The sequence below is a fragment of the Musa acuminata genome, chromosome BXJ2-6 (genome assembly GCF_036884655.1).
Source record: "Musa acuminata AAA Group cultivar baxijiao chromosome BXJ2-6, Cavendish_Baxijiao_AAA, whole genome shotgun sequence".
Taxonomy (NCBI): Eukaryota; Viridiplantae; Streptophyta; class Magnoliopsida; order Zingiberales; family Musaceae; genus Musa; species Musa acuminata.
Window position 1 is genome coordinate 42,715,247 of NC_088343.1, and position 25,463 is coordinate 42,740,709.

At 44.6% G+C, this 25,463-nt stretch overlaps 4 protein-coding genes and 1 pseudogene across 5 annotated transcripts; 4 read left to right on the plus strand and 1 right to left on the minus strand.

Annotated features, from left to right (window-relative positions):
* The first annotated feature begins 4,975 nt into the window (after positions 1-4,975).
* LOC135615748 (mini-chromosome maintenance complex-binding protein-like) lies at positions 4,976-15,610 on the plus strand. Its single transcript, XM_065114659.1, has 15 exons — positions 4,976-5,170; positions 5,546-5,659; positions 5,756-5,863; positions 6,220-6,345; positions 6,436-6,480; positions 7,565-7,678; positions 7,779-7,937; positions 8,655-8,729; positions 8,868-8,981; positions 9,121-9,323; positions 9,593-9,728; positions 9,932-10,156; positions 10,268-10,335; positions 10,411-10,540; positions 12,729-15,610. The coding sequence occupies exons 1-14, from the start codon at positions 4,991-4,993 to the stop codon at positions 10,523-10,525; spliced, it is 1,782 nt and encodes a 593-aa protein (XP_064970731.1). The 5' UTR covers positions 4,976-4,990; the 3' UTR covers positions 10,526-10,540; positions 12,729-15,610.
* LOC103989897 (CBL-interacting protein kinase 29-like) lies at positions 10,730-12,750 on the minus strand (annotated as a pseudogene).
* LOC103989898 (CBL-interacting serine/threonine-protein kinase 14-like) lies at positions 12,758-14,456 on the plus strand. Its single transcript, XM_065110993.1, has 3 exons — positions 12,758-12,981; positions 13,305-13,658; positions 13,706-14,456. Exons 1-3 carry the CDS (start codon positions 12,758-12,760, stop codon positions 14,454-14,456), a joined length of 1,329 nt encoding a protein of 442 aa, XP_064967065.1.
* On the plus strand, positions 15,557-16,466 carry LOC135615749 (uncharacterized). The gene has a single exon (XM_065114661.1). It carries the CDS (start codon positions 15,591-15,593, stop codon positions 16,131-16,133), a length of 543 nt encoding a protein of 180 aa, XP_064970733.1. The 5' UTR covers positions 15,557-15,590; the 3' UTR covers positions 16,134-16,466.
* A 1,995-nt stretch (positions 16,467-18,461) lies between these two features.
* On the plus strand, positions 18,462-25,342 carry LOC103989761 (putative tRNA pseudouridine synthase). Of its 2 annotated transcripts, XM_065114660.1 has the most exons (7): positions 18,462-18,759; positions 18,874-18,909; positions 21,404-21,516; positions 22,479-22,627; positions 22,715-22,859; positions 23,607-24,044; positions 24,734-25,342. In XM_065114660.1, exons 1-7 carry the CDS (start codon positions 18,498-18,500, stop codon positions 25,145-25,147), a joined length of 1,557 nt encoding a protein of 518 aa, XP_064970732.1. In that variant the 5' UTR covers positions 18,462-18,497; the 3' UTR covers positions 25,148-25,342. The 2 variants fall into 2 exon arrangements, with proteins under 2 accessions (XP_064970732.1, XP_018682459.2); XM_018826914.2 differs by lacking the exon at positions 18,874-18,909.
* Positions 25,343-25,463: the final 121 nt, after the last annotated feature.

Consider the following 25,463-nt stretch of genomic DNA (forward strand, 5'->3'; position numbering starts at 1 on the left):
TTTTTGCACCCCGAGCGATAAAAATCTCTCCGTAGACCTTCAAGGCGATGGTTTTGGGGCTCGGAATTTGTCGTGATCGCTGCACAGTCAGTCTCGTGGGGCTCCTCCATGATAAATTCTCTAACTCTATCTACGAGTATCCATTTTCTACTCGAATCCTCTCATCTTACTCAAATATCATGCGGAAGTTCATATGTTAAATTTTTTAGTTAAATTATTAGAATTATAGTTTTATTTATAATCAAAAGTTAAGTAGTAAATACGTTACTCGATCCCAAGACTTTGATATCCGAGGCATTAAAGCCCTCTTTTCTTTTAGATTTCCCCATGACTATTAAGTTGGTCCAAAATAAGTTGTAGTAACAATCAGTACTTGCATTTGGCACTATGGATTGATTACATGATTATTTTTTGTGTAGGCTTCTTGATTTGCCAATGGCTTTTGGCTAACATATTTGCATGGATGAAAACCATAGTTACATAGATCATGACAGAAATAATCAGTACCTGCATCATGGAAAAATAATCGATTCTTCTTGTGTAATTGAGACCATTTGTTTGATGTATTCCACTGGTGTTTTCAGAAGAACAGCAACTTTTTCCTTGTTCTGCTGCTTAGTTCAGTGTGCATAGTTAGCCTTGTCTCCACATCAATGTCGAGGATTCATAATCATCCATTGAAAGCCCAAAGCAGTTTATTTTGTGAAATTAGAGATGGATTTTGTCATTCATGTTAGAGAAAGGGGACTACTTGGTCTGTTTCGGTGCACCTTAGAGATGCGAGGGATTGTCCGTTTTCGGTGAGTGCGATCAAATCCGCACGGTTTTACTCTTTCGGAGTCACAGAGTTGAACCCTTGGCTCCCCCACAGTGGGCGCCAATCTGATAGGGGACCACTTGGTCGGTCTCGGTGCACCTTGAAGGTGCGAGGGATTATCCGCTTTGGGTGAGTGCGATCGAACTCGCACGGTTTTGCCCTTTTGGAGCTATAGAGCTCCAAAAGACGCCTTTGAGGATAAGAGAGGCATGGCTATCTTATGAGCCTTTGGCTCCCCCACTCCTCAACCGATGTGGGACTAAGTTTGCCCTATTAGGTGACCCCCCCGATCGGTCACCCCTCGGTTGGACCCGGAGATCGGCCCCTCCCCACCCTCGAGGACGGGGGAATCCCGGCTTCAACGCCGGATCGATAAACAATGTTGATGGATTGATGCGCCAAAAAATGTTGATGGATTGATGTGTCGTGGCTGATAGAGTCAGCACGACCTAATCCACAGGGCAATGTCGGGAGTCTCTGGTCGGTTGAGCTAGGTTTCGAGACCGATCGAACACCACTTTGAGCGTCGGGAGCAGGGGTTTGATCAGTGCCTTCTTGCTTACGATGATAGCTTTCTTGCAAAAAAGACCGTTGTTGGGTGTTTCCCGACTTTGGTCCCTCCGACGATCAAGTCAGTGGCAGGTTGGAGTTTTTTCTTTTTTTTCTTCCCCCCTGGTTGGGTCTCGGCCAGGTGCTTTTATGCTACCGTATGAGGGTCGGTCGTACGCGGGCATAGCGACCGATCCTCAGGAGATGAGGCGGTACCTTTGTGCGGTCGCTGTTCCAGGATGCGCGGAACGGCGCCATGCGACACCATCCCGAGCTTTCCGGGACGGGACGTATCGAGCCACGCCTTGATACGATCTTTGGCTCAACACGTGGGGGTGCTCCTCTTGCTTACCTAGCTGCAGCATTACGTGGCATCACTCGTGACACGACGTGGATCCAAAATATACCTTATCAACATCCATCACTCTCATGCGGAAGAAGAAGAAGATATCCCATCATATTCTAAGTTTATCGTAAAGTTTCATGTTTTGATCTCGTCTTCATCATTTATCCTTTCGGAGAGAAAGATAAAAACTTACACGGCTACATATAGTGAGATTATCGATCATAAATCCAGTCCCTCGGATTCTGCTTCCTTCCATCTAATGATGGTTTCAATTGGATCCTCCACTTGGGGCCGACGGCGGCACGGGTTTTCCGGGAAGCATGGTGAAGAAGAGAGGCGCCGACGCCGACGCCGGGAGCTTCCTCTTGGATCTCGAACGGGCGGTGGCAGCCTTCGTCAGGCCGCATGGCTTCTCGGCCCCAAGTCTCTGCAGTGACCGAACGACGAAGCTTGATTCCGGGACCTCCCCGGAGGTGGTGATCCCGTCGACAGGCCTAGCGGCGGTGCAGTATCGTTGGACGAGAACCAGCAGCAGAAGAAGAAAGGTGATAGCTTTGTCTTGAACTACCATGGCGGACGACACAAAGAAGGCTTAATGGCGTGCACAAAGGCGATTTATCGCGAAGGAGTAGGATTAGGAAGCGAAAGATGGATGTGTTGGCAAATGTAGAGAGGTCAGAGAAGCACTTGGAATCTTCTCTCGTTTGACTCTTCGCATGGTTTTGATCGTAAAATTCAACCAGGATTAATATCAAAGAGATTATTGCTAGTGGTTATCCCATAATACCACTGTCATTATCATCATCATTACAACTATACAGTTTAATCTTTAGAGATTACAGTGCACAATAACTGCGAGAGAGTGAAATCCAACCAAAGCAAAGTACAATAACAGTAAACAGAATGTGAAATCTAACCAATACTATCTCATTCGAACCCATTAATCCTTTTGCAAAGGGTAAATGATAAAGATGAGATTCGAACTTAAGATGTTAGGATAAGCTGTCAAAGTCTTGATCGACTAAGCTATAGCTGAACCCATTAATTGCATAACATTGACATATGATGAAGCAATTGTGCATCTCCATCCTAGTGTGTTGGAGTTCTTGCAAGCAGTGAAAGCTCTGTGGATGTCCATCGTAGCTGCAATTGGGGGCATGAAAAGCTTAAAGCCTCAAGACTAATTGCAGCATCTAGGCATAGGTTTCAGAAGCTACAACTGGCTGGATCGAGTGGAATTCATTAGCAGCAGTTTATGGCAGTCTACTTAGGTGTCAATGTCCAAGGATGGTACCCACTTGCACTCCGAGTTCCTATCAAATGGCATCGGGCATATGCATATGGCTGTCAAATGGGTGCAGCAGAGCATCATCAGCAGAACAGAGTGCTTGTAGACCCAGCAAGACTGGTTCCGAATCCTTCCCATTGGACTGAGACATCTGTAGAGAAGTATCGTTCCACAAGCTTGATCTCCAAGAGTCCCATCATCCACCATGCACTTCCGAATTGGACCCAAACCAGCAACTCATTGCCTTGTTTTCCTTTCACTCCGGTAGTGGATGCTCGACCTTTTGCTGCCGAGTGTGGTCCAATCCAAAGTTGGAGATCGAGTTCGCAGCTTTCGGGCATAAAGACAGCAGGAAGGAGGAGATGACGCAGGTGTTCCTTCGTTTTGGCATCAAAGAACGCATACGGCAGGCGAGACAGACAAAGTGAGTGCTCAGAAGTGATTTGAGGTCTGCAGCACTCTGTTTTTGCTGCTGCTTCTTCGCGGACGAAGAGGTGTGTAAATGAGGAGTTGGACAAGGAAGGTGGCTCTCCTGAGCTGTGTCTCTTTGTGCTTCGTCTTCTTCGTCGCCTTTGCTATTCTCTTGGAAACAAGCAGTTGGAAAGCTTGTTCAGGTGAGCAGAATCCACTTCTCAGGTTCCACGCTCATCTAGCTGATACTTCATTCAGTGTTCATCTTTATCCTGTGTTACGTAAAACAGTATTAGATCTATGGATGGTTGTGTATCACTTTTACCTTTTTTATTTCTCAGTTGCAGAGATTAGAAGCGCGACAATGAAATCCTTTGTGCAGGTGCTCTCTCACTCTCTTCTTCGTCATGCAAATCTTCTCCTGTAATTAAAGAATTTTCCTTGTTCTCCTGGGTAAATAATGTTGCTACAATGCGCCGTTGGTGCGACTGCGGCAAGCTCGGGCCTACGGCGCAATATATAAAAATACGCTCTTTTTCCACTAAAATGCGCGGAATGGACGCGAGCTCACTCGCTACCATCAAGCGCACGTAAGCATGCTGGTCGTACCGACTCGTTCTCGGAGCCACCGTATCTTGCAGGGTCCCCGGCGAGCACGCGAGCCGTCGGTGGCGGAGGGAGGACGCAGGAATCTAATGGGGCGGGGGTCGCGTCCTCCGCGGTGCACGTCCAAGTGCGGCAACTGCACCCCGTGCCTGCCGGTGCAGGTGGCCGTCCCCCCGGGGGCGCCCGCCACCTTCGAGTACTACCCCGTGGCCTGGCGGTGCAAGTGCGGCGCCCATCTCTTCATGCCATGACGGCGTCCATCCGATCCCAGGCCGCATCCACATGCCCGGAGAGAAGGCGACAGCGGAGGAGCCCCGGCGACGACGCTCCCATGTTTTCCTTGCGCGGACACGGGAGAGAGCAGCGTGCACAATTGGGTTCCGCACATACTATACTCTTATCATGAAACAGGACGTGAATGCACGCACGCTCACACGTCCTATGGATGTCTGCTACCATTACGGTTCGAGCTTCCACTATCTATGACAAGATGTATGTATATATATATATATATATATATATATATATATATATATATATATATATATATATATATATATATATATATATATATATATATATATATATATAAGTGCAGTGTTTAGGAAATATTTATTTTATAATTTGAATTAAAAATAAAAAAGGATATAATCTGGAATTGGTATGTGTTTTGACACGAACGAGGCTGGATATGATCCCAACGATGCGCGCCCAATCTAATGTACGCGTCACATTGGATCGCACCGGGTCACATTTCGATGCGGTGCACTCCACGTGCATTGCGCGTGCCGAAGGCCCCCACCCTCGCCCTATGAACCGACCGAATGGTGTCCGGCGGGAAGATATCTGAGGTTGCCACGTCGTACGGGCTTCTTTGGGCGGGAATAGTTGTCGCTATGGCGGGAAACGATGGCTACTTTAATTCCCATCGGCTCCCATTTGCTCCGCCCCAGAGAGAGAGAGAGAGAGAGAGATGGTGGGACTGGCGTACGATTTCCTCGCGAACCCGCTTGGGGCCGTGCGCCTGGCGTTCGAGAAGGCGGTGGCGTCGTCTCCGCCCGACGCCGATCTGGCGGCGGCCTTCAGAGGCAAGGACTGGGGCGCCGTTGACCTCTTCCGCGACTTCCTCTTCGAGCAGGGCGGCCTTTCCCAGGTAAGTCTGTGGAAGAGGGCTTGTTGAAACCTAATTCCAGGTTTTGCTGCGACTCTTTAGTCCGATGCCTTTGAACTCGCATGACAAGAGGAAGCAAAACCCTAAATTCTCGGCGTTTCAGTCATTGGCGGCGTCCCCCTTCATCAGATTCGGTTTTTAGGCGCTTTTTCTGAAATCGTTCTTCCTCTTTCTTCTTTCGAAGTCCAGCGCGTTTTATTGTCCAAACCTGGAAAGCCCTTGATTCTTGTTCTTCAGCAACTAACGTAAACCCTAGATTTCTTTCTGTAGGCAGTGAAAATTCTAATTTTTCGAGCTCAGTGATGCCAATACGAGTTTTCTTATACGACGAGCAATTCTTTGACCCTAAATCATCAGGTTCCCATTCTCGATGCATCGACGATACGATGGGTCCAACCCAACACTCTGGTTCGCTTCAGGGGAATGTTGCAAGATATGCTCGGCAATGAATTGTATGTCGGTGCTTACAAGGTACTAGCTTCGCATCGCTTTTCCTTCTTGCATCTGTTTTTTTAATGCTCTTAGCTGTTGTGTTGATCTAAGTCAATTCTTGATTTCTGATAAAAGGATGGATCCACTTGGCGGACAAATAAGTTCACTGACGTGGCTCCTTCTCCTATGCCACCTGCATTTGAAACACAGCTCTGGGAAAGACACCTTTTTTACTGTGTTCCGGTGAGTTTCCGTGATCATTTGTATTAATTTCATGAGAATGGTTTCTATCGACCCGCCATCATGTATGTGTAGTGAGAAATAATACTTGCCGAATAATCTGGTATTGTTCTTTTTTGGGTATTGTGCTTCTATCTTTAGAGTGGAACTGATCATCTGTGTGATACAGAACTCGTCCTAGTGCTTGTAGCGTGTTTTTGAGAAGAAAGGTGGGAAGATAATTAACTTGATGGGAAACATGTGATGGGAAAAGAGGAAATTGAAAGGGAAAATGCTGTGAAATTCCATGCAATACAATGCATCTCGTACTGATCTTGCAAATTTCCCATCAGTTACAAGTTTTTGCATCTGGTTTCCAGGTTCCAGGACAGAATTCATGGACAATGGAGCCTTCCCCCTCTCCAGGTGAAAGAAACATGTCAAGCTCTGCATCCCAACATGGAGTAAAACGTGGAAGGAACACAGAAGATGATATGGACTTAAATGTGATTCTTTATGTCTTTGTGCCATATCCCCCTTAATATATTAATTAGTAGCCACCCTATATTGATCTCATGGAGCATTATTCTTTACAGGTATCATATAATGGGGATGAGGGTTCTTCAAACATGAAGAAGCAGGTTAACTTTAAGATTATTTCAGAAATATGGTCAGGAAATTTTGAACAAATGAAATGACATATATTTTCCTTGGCCAATGATAGCTTAATAAGTACATTTGTTGATGCTTAGTGGTTTGACTTGACATGCACATTTTTGTTGAGAACTGCGTCAAGGAGGTTTTGTGTTGAAACATAAACCACTACTATGATATGTGAACTTTTTTTTAATTGACATATTTTATGTTCGGTTGTCCATAGTACCACTTAAGGATTAAAAACTAGGTCAAATACTAGTTTCAACAATTGGTCTGATTAGTGTGATGCTGGTATATTAGGTGTTGTATTAACCCGTACCACTTAGTATGACCCTAAGATAGCAACAAAAAAAAAAAAAAAAAAAACATTGATCTATATGGTTCATGGCTGGTCCTTATTCAAACTGGTGAATATTAATAGGTACATATTGGTTTGACCTGCATTTGATTACTTCACTCCACTCCATTTGACTATAAATAACTGCCTCTTGAACTGATTCAAAAAGGCTATTGCATCAGAAAATATACTCATGTCTTTCCATGGAAAATTTAATGTCATTATAATAAATCAAATGGGCATGCTCCAACAATCAGGTCTTCTAACCTAGCTTTGTATCATGCTTGGAAAATGTATGAGGCAGTCATTATAGTGGATTCTCCAAGATTCAGTATATCTAGGTTGAAGGATCAGGGTGCATCGTCAGCATTTATTTTGGCTAAATAGGAGCTATACACCTTGAGTATCTGTTATGCTATCCTACAATCTTAGGCAAGCTTGGCTTTCAAGCATATGAGATCCTTTCGTGTAATTACGTTGTCACATTTTGGTTGCTTATTTTGAAATTCTTGCATAACTAGGAATGTGGGTTGTTGATGTGAATGGTTATGCAGTTGAATTCGAATATTACGACATTTATAGAAGTTCATTAACATTTTTAATTTTTGATATGAAAATCATAGTTTCCTTTTCTATTATTAACTGATGGATCTGTTTTTTTTTCTGAGTTTGGCATGAACCACATCAAATCATTGCTACTTTAAAATGGATAACTTTCTTCTCTTCTGCAGAAGGAAGATGAGTCTACATGTCAGTCCTCTGGTTCATCAGAGGACTTGGTGAAACATGGTGGTGACTTATTGCTCAAAAATGGTGATTCAAGTTGTCTTTCATGCTTAGTGAAGGTAAATCTTCTGTAGTTTTCTTGTTTAATTTTTTTAGCTAATGCCTTCAGGATATACCACATGTTACTTGACAGTCTCAGTGGCAATTGAATATTTACAGATCTATGACATGCCAGAAAGTTATTTAAAGTTGAATGATGTCTTTGAGTTTATTGGTATTTACACATTTGATCCGGAGCTTGCTGGTCATAAGGATAATTCTGATGATCTAATGTACGACCTATTTGAGGACCCAATGGCTCATTTACCTCCCAGTAAGGTTAGTCAACTTATTATGTTTACTTTGTACATTGCTTATCTAACTAGTTGATATGAGTTGTCTTCATTTGGTTTGGCTAGCGATAGAGTATCTGAAGTTATAGATAACTGACTGTAATTTGTGGGAGAAGAAATGCTTTTGTTTCCCATCCTAACTGGAACATCCTTCTGATTTCATTTTCTATCCAACATCTAGTGCAATGGCAAGGCTGTAATGTCCTTTGGTTTAATTAGAATTAATTGATATGAGCTGTATTGGGATTATTAAAATATATGATCCAGATGTTTGCAGCTGTAATTTGTTCTAACCACATGGCTGATTTTGCTGATGTTGTACTGTTGCTTAGATTGTTTAATTAGATGAGCTTTTGATCTGGACTAGAGTCAAAAGTAGAATCTGTCAATATATTATGTACTTATTTGCATAGTTGGCCACTCTTATCAGAAAATCCTTCCAAGTAATCAGGAAATCTTTTATTTGTCCATTATTATTATGCAATGGTTTGGCCAAACTACAGGAAATCTTTACCAAGTTGTCATGTCCATTTAAGTTCCACTATTTGTCAAATCTGGATCCCCCTGTTGCATTTCAGTAATCAGCGTGATAAGCAAGATTTCATTTAAGTGACCGTTAGCTATTTCTTCTTTAAGGCTGATGTAGATGTTCCTCTTCTTTTTCCCCTCAACAAATTGACCTGTTAAGCTCTACTCCATTCAGGTACCACGTCTTCATTGTTTAATATGTCGGAAGTTGGTTATTCAAGATTTTCTTCCCAATTCACCCGTCATTGAGGTAAAATTCCTACTATTACATTGCTTACATGGATATAATCTTGCAGCAAAAAAAAGTATCCACTGTCTTATATTTTATTAACATTTTTTTTTTAACTTTCAAGACTGATAATGTTGACATGGATTTTTTTTTGTGCAGCCTTTACCTAATATGATCAGAAAAATTCGAGAATCTTTACTTTTGCATCTTAGTGCTGTTCTTGGCAATGATGAAGTGGCAGCACAATATCTATTATTGCATCTTCTTTCGAGGGTATATTCTCCATGCGCCCTTTCTTTTTCCTAATGATACTCAAGTTCTATTTACCAAAAATTTTGTAAACTTACACCTTAGTAATTCAATATTGGGTTGGTCTTTTGACATGGGGCTTATTTGATAACCTTCTGAGCAGATCCGAGCTCAGGTTGATGTGATTACAGTGGGCAAGTTGTCACTAAATCTCACTGGTTTTACCAGAGAAAGTGCATCAATATTTGGCTGCCAGCTCACTAATGCAGTTGAGGAACTCTTGCCTTTCACACGTGCTATTCCTCTCACAATAGAGTACCTGAACAATGCGACACTTCAACCTAGAAAAGACAACAAGACAGGAAGGTAGGAGATTCCTGATGAGACCTTCATGATATTGCTTGAGAATGTACAGAAGCCAGCAGAATCTCATTTTTTGTTCTTAATATTAGCACATTGTGAGAGTGACAATAGTGCAATTGTTGTGCTTACTTGTAGTTCCTGATCAGCACAAAACCCTACTTGTAGCTGATAACTGATGTTTCTCCCTAGTCTAGCTTCTGTAATGCTTTTCAGACTGAGGTCATTTTTGTCTAAATCCTTATTGATAATCATCACATTGTTGTATGTCTCAGACTGGTGGCTGGAGTGCTGCAGCTGGCACAAGGTACTCACCTGACAATAGATGAGACTCGAATGCAGAATGGAACCCTCAACTCGAATGGTGTTGAGAATGCTAGGTTACTTAAGCATTTGTTGGAGTGGCAAAAGGTGAGTTCTGACTTATTAAGATAGCCGACTTCAATAATAAGCCCATGGAATCTTGGTGCTCATCCCTTTACTGTTCTTTGAAGTAGAACTTAGTGTTCAGCTGAACTTCCAAAATTACCAAATTTTGTTGCTTAATTGCATTTTAACTGAAAATTGATCCATTTTGTTTGCAAGATGAGACTTGTAAGTTGATGACGATGCAGGTTGAATACGACTTTGAATTCTACAACTTGGAGATGGCTGCTGATGTCCAATTACTTATCATCTCAGAGGGTAAATCTAATATCCTTCCCGCAGATTTGGTGTTACCTTTTTGTCCAAAATCTGTTGCTTCAGTAAATGCAACTGGTGAGAAACTTCAAGCTTGGAGATGGTACTTGGCCACCATGAGGTCTCTCCAGCACTCCAGTGAACCTGAAACGAGTCAAGTATGGCTATCCAACCCCGGATTTTATTCTAAAGTTACTTTTCATTCTAGAAGATGACAATGAAACGACACTCGAGTGTTTTTAATTGCATTTCAACAAAAAAAATTGTAGATACTACAAGATGAAATGGTTGCAGCCATGCAGGAAGATCGAAGCTTGGGCTGCTCTGGCCTGACCAGGTTTGTATTAATTGTTGCTCTATCGACCAAACTCTATGATCTCCATTCATCTCAATTCTTCGGTGTCGTTTGCAGATGGCTAACAATGGCTGAACTGATGTCTGCAAGCTTCGGTGAGAAGTGTCTCACCTTGGAGCACTGGCAGATGATAAAGGAACTGGAAAGGCTTAGGAAGGAGAGGCTCCAGTGACATGGGGGTAACCTGGTCAGTGCATTAAACCTCTTGCATACAACGCAATGGTTTTCAACTGTACACTTTTTTCTGTATTCAAGCGTAACATTTTGGGAGTCTTGCAAATCTTAGACGTCTTGATCCTAAAACATTAATGGAGCAGAATTCATTTTGCTGTTCATTAGCTTGAGGAAAGAAGCACTACGAGTGTTTACATGCGTATGATATTACGTAGCTGACTGCCGCGTAAACCTCACAAGCCGAGGTTGGCGGGCCTCAGCTTCTCCTTCCACAATCTTCCGGCGGCTCCAATGCCCTTCTCCACCTCGACCACCGCCACGCCGTCGGTCAACCGGTAAATCTCCACCCTCAGAATGAACTCCCCGTTTTGCCCCTCGACCACCGCGCCCAGTCCCTTCTCGCTCTCCCTCTTCACCACCAAGCCCTCCCCTTTCCCACCTGCTTGACTCGGTCCATGATCTCGTTTGTCGGCTCGGCCGATGCGAATCGCTCTTGGTCCGACGATGTATCCACGAAGAAGCTCGAGAGATCGAGCCCTGAGGAGAAGGAGATGAGGTCGAAGGCGTTCATCTCCCTGCCACGCCGGCTATGGTGGTGCCTAACCACGGAGCCATCATCGCGGGGCCACGTTGTGGTCGCCCATTGGTCTGCGTCGAGGCGTCTAGCCAACCAGGGGTCTTAGGCGGATGCCATCGATAGAGATGCGGGTGGCGGGATTGGGGTCGAGAAGGCGAGCGATGAGGCGTCGGAGAGCGGGCGAGGTCCACCTTGGACAGCGGTGGTGGCCGCGGTAGATTTTGCGGTAGAGGGACGAGAGATTGGGGTCGTTAAAGGGGAGGTAACCGGCGTTGAGCACGAAGAGGATCACCTCGTGTTGTGGGAAACACGGTTGGGTTCGGGTCCGAATGATCGGGGATCTTACTGAGTGACTCTTGAGACTGAGGTGGTCGACTGCGGTGGTCCGATTGCAACGGGACAGTCGTTTCCTCCGGAAGAGAACTCCTCGCCTGGGCACGTAGTGGGAGGCACTCCATCTTCGTCCCTGCACACAGGTCGAGTCGGGAAGCTCAATCCGACCCCTCTGACGATTAAGTTAGTTGATAGTCACAGAGGGTTTTCGTTTTTGTTCTCCCCCTGCTCCTTCCTGAACGCGAGGGTATTTATAGGAAAGATTACCGTTGCCTGATGTGCCCGCTTGCAGGGAGCGGGATCGTACTCCTGGTAACGTTTGATACCGGTGTTGGCGTGGCGTGAAGGATCGTGCTCGTGCTGGATGTTAATGTGCCTCGATCGACGTTTCGATCGGGTTTGACCAGGCGTTGTCAGGTCAACCGAAGCGTCATTCGGGCGCAACTGACGTTAACCGACGTCTCATCACCATTATTGCCCTCATCACCGGGCTTGTGTAGGACATGGCATGCCTCAGTTATCGTCTTGGTCTGTCTAGGCGCGTCAACGGACGTCCCATCGTCATTATTGCCCTCATCACCCCCGCAAGACCATGTGTCCGCCTTCGCCCCGTCGTACCTTCCCGTCTTCTTCCTCGATAGGATTTCCGGCGCCACGTACGCTGGCGTACCGCATTGGGTGTGGAGGGGGTGGTTACCGTCGTTGCCCTCGGAAGAGGTGCGGCCAAGGGCGGCGAGCCCGAAGTCGGAGACCTTGAGGTCACCGGCGTCGTCGAGGAGTAGGTTCTCCGGCTTAAGGTCCCGGTGGAAGACGCCTAGGGAATGACAGTAGGTGACGGCGGAGATGAGCTGGCGGAAGATTCGGCGGCAGAGGTCCTCCGGAAGGCGGCCGCGGTCCTCGACACGGGAAAAGAGCTCGCCGCCCTTGGCGAGCTCGAGGACGAGGTACACTTTGGAGCGGGAGGCGAGCAGCTCGTGGACGCGGACGATGTAGGGGTGCCGGAGCCGGCGGAGGGCTAAGATCTCGCGGATGAATGAGGTGCCACTGAAGTCCGTCATGTTTGATAAGGAGGGATGCTGAGATATCAGGAGAATATGCAAGCAGATGAAGGCGTCGTTTTCCGACGTGAAAGCAAACTACATTCTATGCATTCTTCTGCGTCACTAACATCTCACTCGCAAAGGAACATGAGAGGAACACGGACGCCTCGCTTAGCTTTGACCTCCTTCCTCACCGTCATCGATTCGCGGACCGAGTACCTAACATCGTTTCCTGGTTGCTTCCTCCTCAGCTCTCCGTGGAATTGACGAGAGGCGATCGATGCGGCCATCAAACAGTTGCCGTCGTCTCTACCGGACCGAAGGAGATCACGGCCAAAAGGTCCAGAAAAAGCCAGGCGTACGTCATACCGAAACAGGGGAGGGCAGTTCAGGATGGGTCCTCGGGGAGAAGAAAGCGACCCGTCGCCCTGAGAAAGACATTTTTAACTGGACAGCCTGCGGAGGGGGGACAGAGAGATACGGAGAAGACGACGTGAAAACAGAGTGAGCTCCTCCGAAAGTAGCTGTGGAGGTTCCCCGCTCCTTCCTCGCCGCTGCGTCGACGGTGGTGGGAGGTTCTCAGTGTTGATTCAATTTTGCTAGGAGTCGTAGTAGAGGGAAACTCTAAACTGACATCTAACTCCGAATCCTAAATCAAGATTTGGTTCACACTGGTAGTCAAACACCCTCATCTTTATGTCTTATATATCGCACTGTTCTCCTACGTTAAACCCTGGCGCTCGAGATGCTTCAGATAAGTATGGCGTGGCCACGGCCGGCGAGGGTCATCTTCGGCAAGTACGAGATGGGCAGTCTTCTCGGTGAAGGCGCCTCCGCCACCGGAAGCCCTGGCGCCGCCCCGGCTCCTCCGCCCCCGTCGATTTCTTCATCCGCGAGATCTTTGCTCTTCGACGCCTCCGCCACCGCCACATCATCTACCTCCACGAGGTCCTCGCCTCCCGGTCCAAGGTGTACCTCGTCCTCGAGTTCGCGCGGGGCGGGGATCTCTCCTCCCGCTTGAACTCCCGCGGCCACTTTTCGGAGGAGCTCTGCCGCCGGATCTTTCGTCAGCTCCTTTCGGCCGTCGCCTACCGCCACTCTCGCGGCGTCTTTCACCGGGACCTCAAGCCCGATAACCTCCTTCTCGACGACACCGGCAACCTCATGGTCTCCGACTTCGGGTTGGCCGCTCTTCTTCAGAAGGCGGTAACGGTGACCACCTCCTCAGCAGCCAACGCGGGACGCGAGGATTCAAGGCGCCGGAGATCCTATCAAGGCAGGATTACGACGGGACGAAGGTGGACATTTGGTCGTGCGGGGTGATCCTCTACCGGCTCAACGCCGGCTACCTCCCCTTCAAGGACCACGACAACCCCATGTCGCTCTACCGCGAGATCCACCACCAAGGCCACCGCAGCTTCCCCCTCCGGACGCCACCCGCTCTCCGCCGCCTCATCGCCCGACTCCTCGATCCCAACCCCGCCACCCGCATCTCCATTGATGGCATCCTCCGCGACTCCTGGTTCGCCAAGGACTTTGACGCCGACCAGTGGGCGGCCATGATGCGGCCCAGCCGCAACAACCCCGGCGCCGGGCAGCACGACCGCCGGCTTGGCGGTGAGCTCACCGCCTTCGACATGATCGTCTCCTCCCCGGGGCTCGACCTCTCGGGCCTCTTCCTGGATACGGCGTCGCGAGAGCGATTCGCATCGGTCGAGCCGGTGGACAAGATCATAGACCGGGTCGAGCAGGTGGGGAAGGCAGACGGCTTGTCAGTGGTGAGGGAGGAGTGGGAGAGGCGGTCGGGCGCGGTGGTCGAGGGGCAAAACGGAGATTTCATGCTGAAGGTGGAGGTTTACCGGTTAACCGGCGACACCTCGGTGGTGGAGGTGGAGATGGAGGTGTGCAGCGGAGCGGTCGGAAGATTCTGGACCGAGAAGCTGAGGCCGGCGTTGGTGGACCGGGTCGGAGACCGCTGACCCGCGGTTTAAACCGGTTTGTTCTTAATTCAACAAAAAGAAAAGTACAATTAAATTATCTCTGTTAGTAATCCTGGTTCAATCGCTTCAAGATTCGTGAGATCTTTGAACATCTTATCCGTTGATGCTTTCTACTGCAAGAACCCTGCAATGAATCACACAGGTCATCCATGAAGTGGATTGAGATCACAATATAGATCTTTCTGTGATCTAAATTGGATTCTGACTGCAAATGTCAGGTTGGGCTATTTATTGTCCATTTAGTCAAGTTTCAGATCCTTCCATAAACTAATGAACATTTCATGCCGATTCCATCGTCCTCCCACCAATCTTGATTTAGGCTTTTGAACCTAATCCTCCCCGGGAAGAAGTCATCATCATCTGATGTACAAATTACTAACTGCTGCGTTATTTCTTGTTCAGTCCCATTTCTTACTTGACTTGGGGTGAGAACTCACATTGCCGAGTCTCAAAATCATCCATCAAAGTTGGTGTGTTCTTGAAGAAGCAGAATACGAAGATATTTCAGGTTATTTTTTGCAGTGCAAGACAAACAAGTATAGTGATTGCATACTGAATGCAGCACAAGAATGTGTGACAGCAATCCTGTCTTCAACCACTACTCATCCCATCCTTTTCAGCTCACTATATTTTTGTTCCTCCAACGACTCCTTTTGGTATCATGGAGAGCCCAATGAGCTACTGGAAGGCAGATAGAAGGCCACATCTTGCAGTGACAGGTGCATTCACAACTACTGCTTCCTATCTCTCACATTCCTTCCATGAACTGCACCCAATTTGATTTGGAGGTCAATTGCCACTCCAACTAATACCGAGAAACAGATCCATGGCGAGTCAATTGATATATCCGTAGCTGAACTCCTCCCCCTTGTCATCATCACACTGTGAGCTCATGTTGAAATGTTCATCCTTCGGCAACGTAGAACTGCTCCTTTATAAGGTCAGAAACCTTTGGCCAACAGCCCACACACACATTGGCTATGCTCTTCAACATGATCTTTCTTTAGTGTTCATTCTGTCCTACATATCAGAATTCCCAGGAAGCCCAGCATTCATCTCTCTCTCTCTCTCTCTCTCTCTCTCTCTCTCTCTCTCTCTCTGTGATAGCTGAGGATGATCTCGAGTAGCTCAGAGCTTCCAAAACCATGCCTCCAGATCAAGCAAGATGGCAAGGTCTATTCCAGGCTGCTGTCCACGGAGAGCTCCATGGCCAATTCTTCCTTTAGAGTCTACTACGGGGTGGCTTCAGGAACTGTGCCATTCTTGTGGGAGTCTCAGCCTGGAACGCCCAAGCACACCATATCGGTGGCCGACCTGCCTCCTCTCACTCCTCCACCCTCCTACTACTACTGCAACATCACCGGGAACAAGAACTCCAGGAGATCCGCCAGGTCCGGTCTCCTCCAGACCATACTCCCCAGGCTGGGCTTGGGGAAGCCCCACAGGTCGCCCTCCTCCCCGTCCATGTCGTTCTCGTCATCTTCCTCGTTGTCCCTGGCCAATTCTGTCAGCTCCGGTCATCGCAGAAGACCCTTGAGCCCAAGGTCGTCCTTCTCATGGACGGGCGACGACGATGAGGAGTCCACTGACGGGTCCCGAGCACCAACACTCTGCTTCAGGGCGAGGCACAGGGCGGCCTCTCCGCGGTGCTCATGAAGAAGTTGGTGTCGCCGGTCACCGGTATGTGCGCGCGGTGAACTCTGTGGTGTGAAGTGTTCATCTTGCCTTGGAATAATAATCTTGGCTTGAAAGTTTGTATGAGCAGTGAGCACAGCTCATGCTCTTTCTTTAGATCTTAGATCATCTTTACTCTCTACCACTGTCATCTTCACTTAGGTTTCATGTAATCGTGACAGTATAAATTGGAGTCTTGCTGTTTCAAATGTGATGGTAATAGCTTTGTTCACCATCCAGCTTTGGAAGAACATGTGGGTTGGTTGTATCCTAGTGTTGTTGGCGAGGAGCATACTACTACTTGAATCAATGTCAAATCATATCACTCCATGCTTCTGTCATTGGTAGAATCATTAAAATCATATATATCAACATCAAGAATGATGAAGATAGAAACAGCTTCCTGCTCTGCTCTTCTTCTTCTTCTTCTTCTTCTTCTTCTTTTATATATTCTACTCTGTTCTGAGACTTCCTTGGTTAAATTTGATGCAAGTTTATTGGTGTTTGTCCCTCTCCCTGTGGAAGAGATCCATCTTCTCATGCATTTTTTGTTGGTCTGATGAAGAATTCTAATCTGCAAAGAACACATTTCAAGTTACATCCAGCTAAAAACTCATCCTTTTAGCAGCACATTAAGATCTCAAATGTCAAGCTAAAGAACCATGCTTTCCTCAAGAAACAAACCACAGAGTGCTGCAATTGAAGCAGAAGCTTCAGCTTGTCACTTCTCCAACCTCCTTGGATTTGTCACACACACACCATCTGCTTGGCAGTCTTTAAATTCAACCAGCTTGAGGAAGATGCTCCATTGATGTGTCCAGAGAGTAAAGGGTTCTTAGCAAGAATGGCCATCCAGCCATTTTGTTTCCCACCATCTCTTGGAGACTTGTGAGTCAATGCAACCAGACAAGCCTAAGTAATCTGCAGGAGAGAAGGAATTCTAAGACAGCTGAACTTTTCACTCTGGGAAAGACGGAAGGAATCGAGACTTGTATTCCACCGAAGACAAACATGTCGTGCATTGTTCATTCTCATAAACAATGAACAGTCGAACAAGGACAACACCTTCAAGAAATGTCTCCCTCAGGACATGTACTGGACAACAAAGGATCAAAGTTTAGGGTAGCTTCTGTATCATTTCTTCTTTGAAATGGATGTGTTGTGTGTTCTTGAACTAGCCATTAATTTGACCCAGCAAGCAAGAGAAAGGGGAAATGTTTCGTATCCATGTTGCGTGTATCCTCTACCAGCTCACATCGAAATGTCTCAACTCATTCTGATCCTATTGGTAATCCTCATTTTATAGTCACAAATGTTTCGTCGCACCTAACACCATTAGATTTCATCATTTGAAGCATTTGGTTCAACAATCTTAGGAAAACTTCATTCCAAGTGATTGGTTTCTTGAAGCTTTCAAATCCTCGATACAAAGAAGAGATTGCAGCTAACGAGATCCTTCCCAGAGGAACGATATCTCGAGGCCAATGATTTGGTCCACAGTGGCATGAACACCACCTTACAGGAACTCCCCCCACCCTCTGTTGGCATGGCTGGGACAGGGGAGATGTTCCATCTTGCAGTCAACGAAAGAAAGAAGAAGAGGCCAAGTCCTGTCCTCCCCACAGTTTGATTTCTGTGGAGGCGTCTACGAAATCTATGAATGCATCTTCTTTGTCAGTATTATTTGTGCTCACCCTTTTTGTCGGCTGGATTCATATCTTCATGTCGATGCCGCCGTCTAATGTTCATCCTTTGTGCATTCTCCTTTCATCTTCCTACATCGATGGTTAATGATCCGAAGTCTTACACATGGATCTTACTCGATCAAATCCTATCAAAATAGACCGAACGTCACTGTCAAGTAGTAATATAAATATATTTTTTAACTAATTATAATATTTTTAATTTATCTTAATTAATTAAAATATTATAAATATGGATACGAGCATTTGAGTCTCATAAATAATCTCTTTAAATATTTAAAAATAAAATTATGTACATCGACTCTCCTTCGACCTCTTATTATCGAGTCTCATATGTTGAATATGTCACTTTATAAATACTTTCGATTATATAACGTGTGAAGTTTCTAATTTTTATATTTAATATTATTTTTTAAGTTAGGAGCATTTTGATCGAGCATAGCCTTCGTATAAATCTTGTAGTAACCTTCTATATTGGATTAATCGTGTTGAAAAATAAAAATCTTTTTATTTTTTTCTCATTATTTAGTGGAAAATTAGAAATATGTTTTTTTTATAGTTATCGAAATTATAAAGGCCGTCGCGGAGGTCGCGGCCGGTCGCCCAGTCTTTGCACTTTGTTCGAACCGAGTTGAAGAAAGAAATGGCGGCGGCGGCGGCCGCGGCCGCTTCTTCCCTTCGACTGCCCATCTACCCCTGGCTCATTCCAAACCATAGCTCCCGCATCCTCCTCTCCCGATGCTCTACAATCTCCCTCCAAAACCCCCTCTCTAACCCTAGATTCTCCACGGTCCTCTGCTCCTCGGCTCCTGATGAAGGCGGCGGCAGGGAAGGGAAGCGGTGGGATTCCTTTCGCAAGAAGAAGGTGGTCATGCGCGTCGGGTATGTCGGCACTGATTACAGAGGTACCTCCCCATGATTTGCCTTCGTTCTTTTGTCTTTCCCCCTTTCTTTTTCTTCTTTTCTTGCGTTTTATTCGAGTAAATTATAGGCTTGATTGTTCGGGCATGCCTTTGTAGGTCTTCAGAAGCAGCGAGATGCTCATGCTTTATCGAGTAAGACCATGAAGACCGATTCTTTTCTCCCATGTGTATTCATTGGCGTTGCTTATATAATTCCAATTTGATGTTCTCGTCCAATGCGAGGAAATATGTGAACCGAATTGTAGATCCTCAAGGATTTATGAAGAATGAATAACTTGAATTTGTGGGTGATGATTACGTTAAATATCAGAAGTTAGGTCTAACATCGTCCTATAGTGTTGGTGCATTGATGTAATACAAGTGCATTTCGTTTCCCTGAGAAAGGTTAGAACTGTTACAAAGTTCATCTTAAGTATAACCACAAAGTCAATACATACTACAACAGAAAGTCCCTGAGAAAGGTTAGAACTGTTACAAGGTTCCAGTGTTTCCTACTGAGATTTGTTAACTTGCATTATGGGTTAAACTTGTGTCACGTAAGTAAAACCAAAAGATGATCACCCTTGACTTTGTGGTGTATCCATTATTGTAGTATGTATTGACTTCTTAACCTGAGGATTCAAATGGTGCATATCATCCAAGTATGCTAGGTGACTTTCTGTTTATCTGTTTCCCTCCTTTTTCTAATTGAAAACTCAATGTAGAATTGTTCAAGAACATTGTCTTTTACATGTATAGGACGTGAGATGCATTCACAAACCATGAAGTTTTAAATAATTTTCTTTTTTTCTACCTATTTGCATGGTTATTTCACATGGTAAAAATAAAAATGCATTTATAGTTATTTTCCTGGCGAGAATCCATTGCGACTTCCATGGTATGCAGTGATTGCAAAAGGCGCTCGGGCGCTCGCCTAGGCGCTCGGGCGAGGCGAGGCGAGGCCTGAGCGCCTCGCTAATGTCCCAGGTGGCGCGCTTCAAACAGGCGCCGCCTGGGCGCTCGCCCGAGCCCAGGCGCTGGGCGCTTCGGGCGAGCGCCTGGGTAAACCAAGGCGACCGAACCAGAATTTTAGGTCTGGTTCGGTCCTGGTTCGGTTGTTAGTTGGTTCAATCGAACCAACTAAACCGATATAACCCCAACCCTAACCCAACACTAACCCGCTGCCGCTGCCGCTCTCGATCTCGATCTCGATCTCGCCGCTCGCTGCCGCTGCTCGCCGCTGTCGCTGCTCGCGCCTCCCGCGAGCCTTCCCGCTGCTCGCGCCTCCCGCGAGCCCTCTCGCTGCTCGCGTCTGCTGCGAGCCCTCCCGCGAGCCTTCCTGCTGCTCGCGCCTCCCTCGAGCCCTCCCGCTGCTCACGCCTCCCGCGAGCCCTCCCGCTGCTCGCGCCTCCCGCGAGCCCTCTCGCCTCCTGCGAGCCCTCCCGCGAGCCTTCCCGCTGCTCGCGCCTCCCTCGAGGCCTCCCGCTGCTCGCGCCTTCCGCTCCCTTTCCCTTTCCCGCTGCCGCTGCCGCCGCTCGCCGCCGCTGCTGTTGCTGTCGCTGCCGCCGCTCGCCGCTGTTGCTGCCGCCGCTGCTGTCGCCACTCGCCGCCGCTGCTGCCGCCGCCGCTCGCCGCTGCTTCCTCGTTTCTCCATCAGGCTCAGTATACTCTTAATATTAAGTTTATTTGAATTTTGAAATGATTAATTTTCTTAATTTAATAGCATATTTTTATTTAAAATTTTAAATAATTATATTATATATTTTTATAATTTAGCGCCTCGCTTCGTTCGGGCGAGTGCCTGGGCGAGCGCCTAGCGCCTCGGGCGTTTGTGGACCTTGGCGCCTTTTGGCGCCTAGCGCTTTTTAAATCACTGATGGTATCAATAAATTATAGGACCGAAAATTGGCTAACTAAGATTGCTTCTAGACTTCTACTTTAACTGTTAGGTCAGAGTATTGAGCTCATAATGTTTTTAGCTATTCTCTTTTTAATTCGACAAATTAATATTACTGGATTTATAGTCTTCTAGTTGATGTATTTCCATCATTATTATTATGTTCAAGGAACTAGAGATTTTGGTCTGTTTCTATTTATTGATGCAACTTCAGTTTCATTGAGTAAGACTTCTCGTATCCCATGTATTTGTACAAGAGTCAGCATGCATAACTAAATAAGGTTTGCTGCTGTTACATCTAGTTGATCCCCATGCCCTTTTCCCTCCTTTCGCTTTCTCCCTCCTTTTTTCTCGCTCTTAAACTTCTTCCTACCCTTGTCCTGAGAAATTTTCGATTTAGGAAACCAGAAAAATCAATTCAATATGTGAAAATTTACTCTCTCCAAATTTATTGATTATCGGAAACATTGTCATAATCTATTATTATTTCTTTTGTGCCCCTATAGATGCTCATTTTCATGAGACTATTTTATTATTACCCTACTGCACCTACGTGGACAGTTTTCTCAGTTACTGTATAGGCTTAGTTGGACAATAAGAAAGTAATCCATTATTTTTTTATTACCTACTCCAAAGTTTGTGTCTTATGGCAGTTCCTATTGTTTCTGTAAGCCTAGTTACTTAGTTTATTGAAGTGTTAATAACTTGGAATGAGTTGAATTTGCAAATGTTTCCAATCTTACCATGTAGCAATTGAAGCTGAGCTGGAGTCTGCCATTTATAAGGCAGGGGGAATTCTTGACAGTAATTTTGGACACTTGCACAAAGTTGGGTGGGCCAGGAGTAGCAGAACTGACAAAGGAGTAAGGCTCATCACATGGCATCTTAAAATGATAGCTAAGTTAAAGAAAACTGAGATATTACTTTGTATGGGATATTTCTCTGAGATTTCTTTTGTCTCTTTTTTTAGTTCTTTTTATCAGCTTAACTGCATTTCCAGCCACTGTCAAAGTTTTTTTATTTCTTTACGAGTATGGATGCATGAAACAGATTTCATTGAAAGTCATTCCAGTTCTTTTGAGTCTTTCTCTGCCCCTATTAGCTTTTCCATATGCAGTTGCACCTTAGCAGTATGATTTCCAACATGGGTTGATACTTAGGACTGTATAGCTCTATGTGAAACATTGTCTTTGAGGAAAGACTTGGTATATATGCTGAAAGTCCAAGCTAATTGTTATTAATAAGTTTTTTTTTCAAAGTTCACGAGTTCATACTTGAACATTATGACACTTGTCTTTAGACTTGTGAACATTTACATGACTTCTTCGCTGGTTTATGCTGGATGACCTTGCTACAGTGACTAGAAGGCTATTTGTATGTTTTGTTATCACAAAAATTTTAAAACACATTTCTTTTTTACGGAGTAAAAGTGTTCACAACCCAATTTGAACAGCATATTTGAAGTTTTGGCCATCATGTTTGAGCTATGATTGCACTTATGAACCTATCTAAATGTAGAATGGATGCACCACTTAATCGCAGTCACATATTTGTTGCAAATCACAAGTGTTTCATTATAATCCTAATGCAGCTCTATTTGAGGGACTGAGATGGTTTCAATCATAGTTCATCTGTGAAATGATAATATATAATATTAGTTTATCCTGTTTATTTTATTTGTTAGGACATGAAGGTATGCCATCAGTTCTCCTTGACTTTCACTAGTGATGGTCACTTCATTAGTTGTTTTACCTTGGTTGGGTGTTTAGGCTGGGTCATGTCAGAATACTCAATTTCTTACCTGGTCTACACTCTGATATATTAGGTTCATTCTTTGGCCACCATGATTTCATTGAAGATGGAAATACCTGAACATGCATGGAAGGAGGATCCTAGTGGCATTGTGCTTGCAAATTATGTTAACTCTAACTTGCCCAGTAATGTCAAGGTTTTCAGTGTTTTACCTTCCCAAAAGTATGTTTGTGCTTGTGAGAAGGTTAGGGTGAAAATTTTTGCTTCGCTTAGTTATGAACCTGTTATTCATGGGTGTTGCTCTTTTAGGCGTTTTGATGCAAGAAGGGAATGCACTCTCCGTATGTACTCGTATCTCCTTCCTGCTGAAATTATTGGTATAAAAAATGATTGCTGCTCTGCAGAAGTTGCTGAACATCTATCTGAGTTTGGCAATATTCTCAAAGGTTTTGAGGTATGTATTTGTTGCTGGGCAGGCTTCTTTGCGATATTATATGTTTGCTTTGTGTACTTTTGTTATTACACTTCTCTTCTGTGTTTTAAACTCCTCGTTTATATTCTTGATTCCCAGTTCTAAATGTCTCCAGATTCTCAGTCTTTCAGTTTGCCTTGACAAGTAGTGATCATTCTGTTCTGGCTAATAATTATTGACCGTAAATCAGCTATTGATATCCTGAGATGTGTCATGTAAAATGAGAGGTGTTATTTTGTTCAATAATGCCTGGATATATGTACGTATAACCTAATAAATTTATTGGCAAGAACACCTTTGTTATTCTACTGCATAATAATATGATAACATATTGAAGTTGGGGAGCCTTGAGGCTTTCAGTTTTTACATTTAGAATGTTAAAAATTCTTTTAGTTTTCTGTCAAATTTCTCAAGATCAGTCAATCTGATTAGAGTCTCTTGCAAAGGAACAGTGGTATGCTAGAATCTTGCCTTGGATAGTGGTTGGAACATTAGGACTGTGCAGTACGCACTTTGAAAAATGGTGTTATGCTTGTTTATGACATAACTATCGTAGCTTTCTTCAGTGAGGCATAGCATGTAAGCACACTGGTATTGAGTGATTCTTATGTGTGTTAGTGCATTACGAACTATTGACACTGTAATGTTGACTATTATCTAGATTGGTATGCTTCAGTCTTGAGCTTGAATAGGTACAATACCTGATTTCTTGTGTGGTTTACCATGCAGGGAGAACATCCTTTTCATAACTACACTGTTCGTTCCAAATATAGGAAACCACCTCCTGGTAAAAGAGACTCGAGAAAACGATCAAGATTGACCGAGGACAAATTGGCCTCGGAAGTTGAGGACAGTGATGATGTTGGAAATTTTCCAGTTGAAGATGTTGCAAAAGATAAACCTGAAGAAAATTTCATTTTGTCATGTAACACTGATTCTGATGAAGAAGCATATGAATCATCCGAACAAGAATCAAATCAAATTAAGAATTTTGGAGTTCCTTCCCCAGTTCGTGCAAGATGGCTTCATGAGCCTGATGAAATGGATAGACTAAACGCATCCCACTTCAGAAAAATCTTTGGCTTCTCTTGCGGAAATCTGGAGACATCATTGGGAATTAACTATGTTGAGTTGTCAATATGTGGTGAATCCTTCATGCTGCATCAGGTAAGGATATGCTCTTTAACTGCTGCACATCACCAAGTGATGTTCTACATTAATTTCCTACTAGACTCTGGGTAGCCAATGGATGTTGACCCTTGACCATCACCCCACTCAAAAAACACAAAAGCAAAACGGTATTTTGTTGGATGCATGTCGCCAGCTGTTATTCTTTTTTACTCTTATAAATCAATTGGCAAAATGTTTTCCTGTTATTGCTGAGTAGACTTGATTAGTTGTTGGCAAGGTTATGACTAAATTATTTTTCATTTGCATGGTTCATATATGCTGTCTCACTTGTATTACTGTCATGCTCATCGTAATTTTGGACCTTTTGTCGATGGTCATAACATAGTAGTCAACTTGGGAAGGTTAGTAACTGAATGAATGACAGCTTCTACCAGAAAAAGTCTCGTGTATTAACTATAATGTTGCTAAAAGGGAAACCTAGCCTAAGAGTTTTGGTAATTTGGACTTGATATGACTATATATGTTGCTAAACGGGTCTTATATATCAAACTTAAGGAAGTTAGCTACGAATGGAAAATATGCTTCGATTTGCTCATGCATGCTCAATTGAGCAACCATGTAGGATGCCCACATACATCATATAAAAAAGCACAGTTTCCTTTTTCTGTCTCTGTATGGACAAATCTTAGATGTAAAATCACCTTACTAATTTTTTTCATCGACAGATCCGGAAAATGGTTGGAACTGCAGTGGCGGTGAAGCGTGGATTGCTACCTAAAGATATCATAGAAATGTCACTGGCCAAATTTTCTCGAATAGTTCTGCCACTTGCTCCTTCTGAAGTCCTAATCTTAAGGAGTAACCGCTATGCTATCAGAGGCCATCCTGGAAACATAACTCGACCCGAGATGCAAACGATGACTGAATCTCAAGAAATTCAGGGAGCAGTGGATGAATTCTACTCTTCCGTTCTCTTGCCCAAGGTCTCCAAATTCCTAGATCCATCAAAATCGCCATGGCAGGAGTGGGTGGATAACTTGGAAACATACACAAGCATTTCGGATGAAGAACTGGACGAAGTTAGGAAAGCATGGAATGTGTGGAAAGAAGGTTTCTCAAAAGCATGGAATGTTGATTAAATGATGAAATATGTATCATTTCCCCCCTTTTTTAGTAACCAAAATTTTGACCCTTTGTACCTGATCCAGTTTTGCATTAATTTGCTGTAACATCATCATGTATACTCATGTCTACTTGAGCTATTCATTGATTACTTGGTTTCAACGCTGTGGTTACGAGAAAAATACATCAATACATAAATCTTGATGAGTCCATTCATTCGGCTTAAAGTGCTTCATTAGTATCAAATGTGCTTTTCTGTTCATCATAAATTTGCATCGTTATATGAAATATATTCTGACGATAAATGTTTTTTCGCTTTCGAACAAAATATTA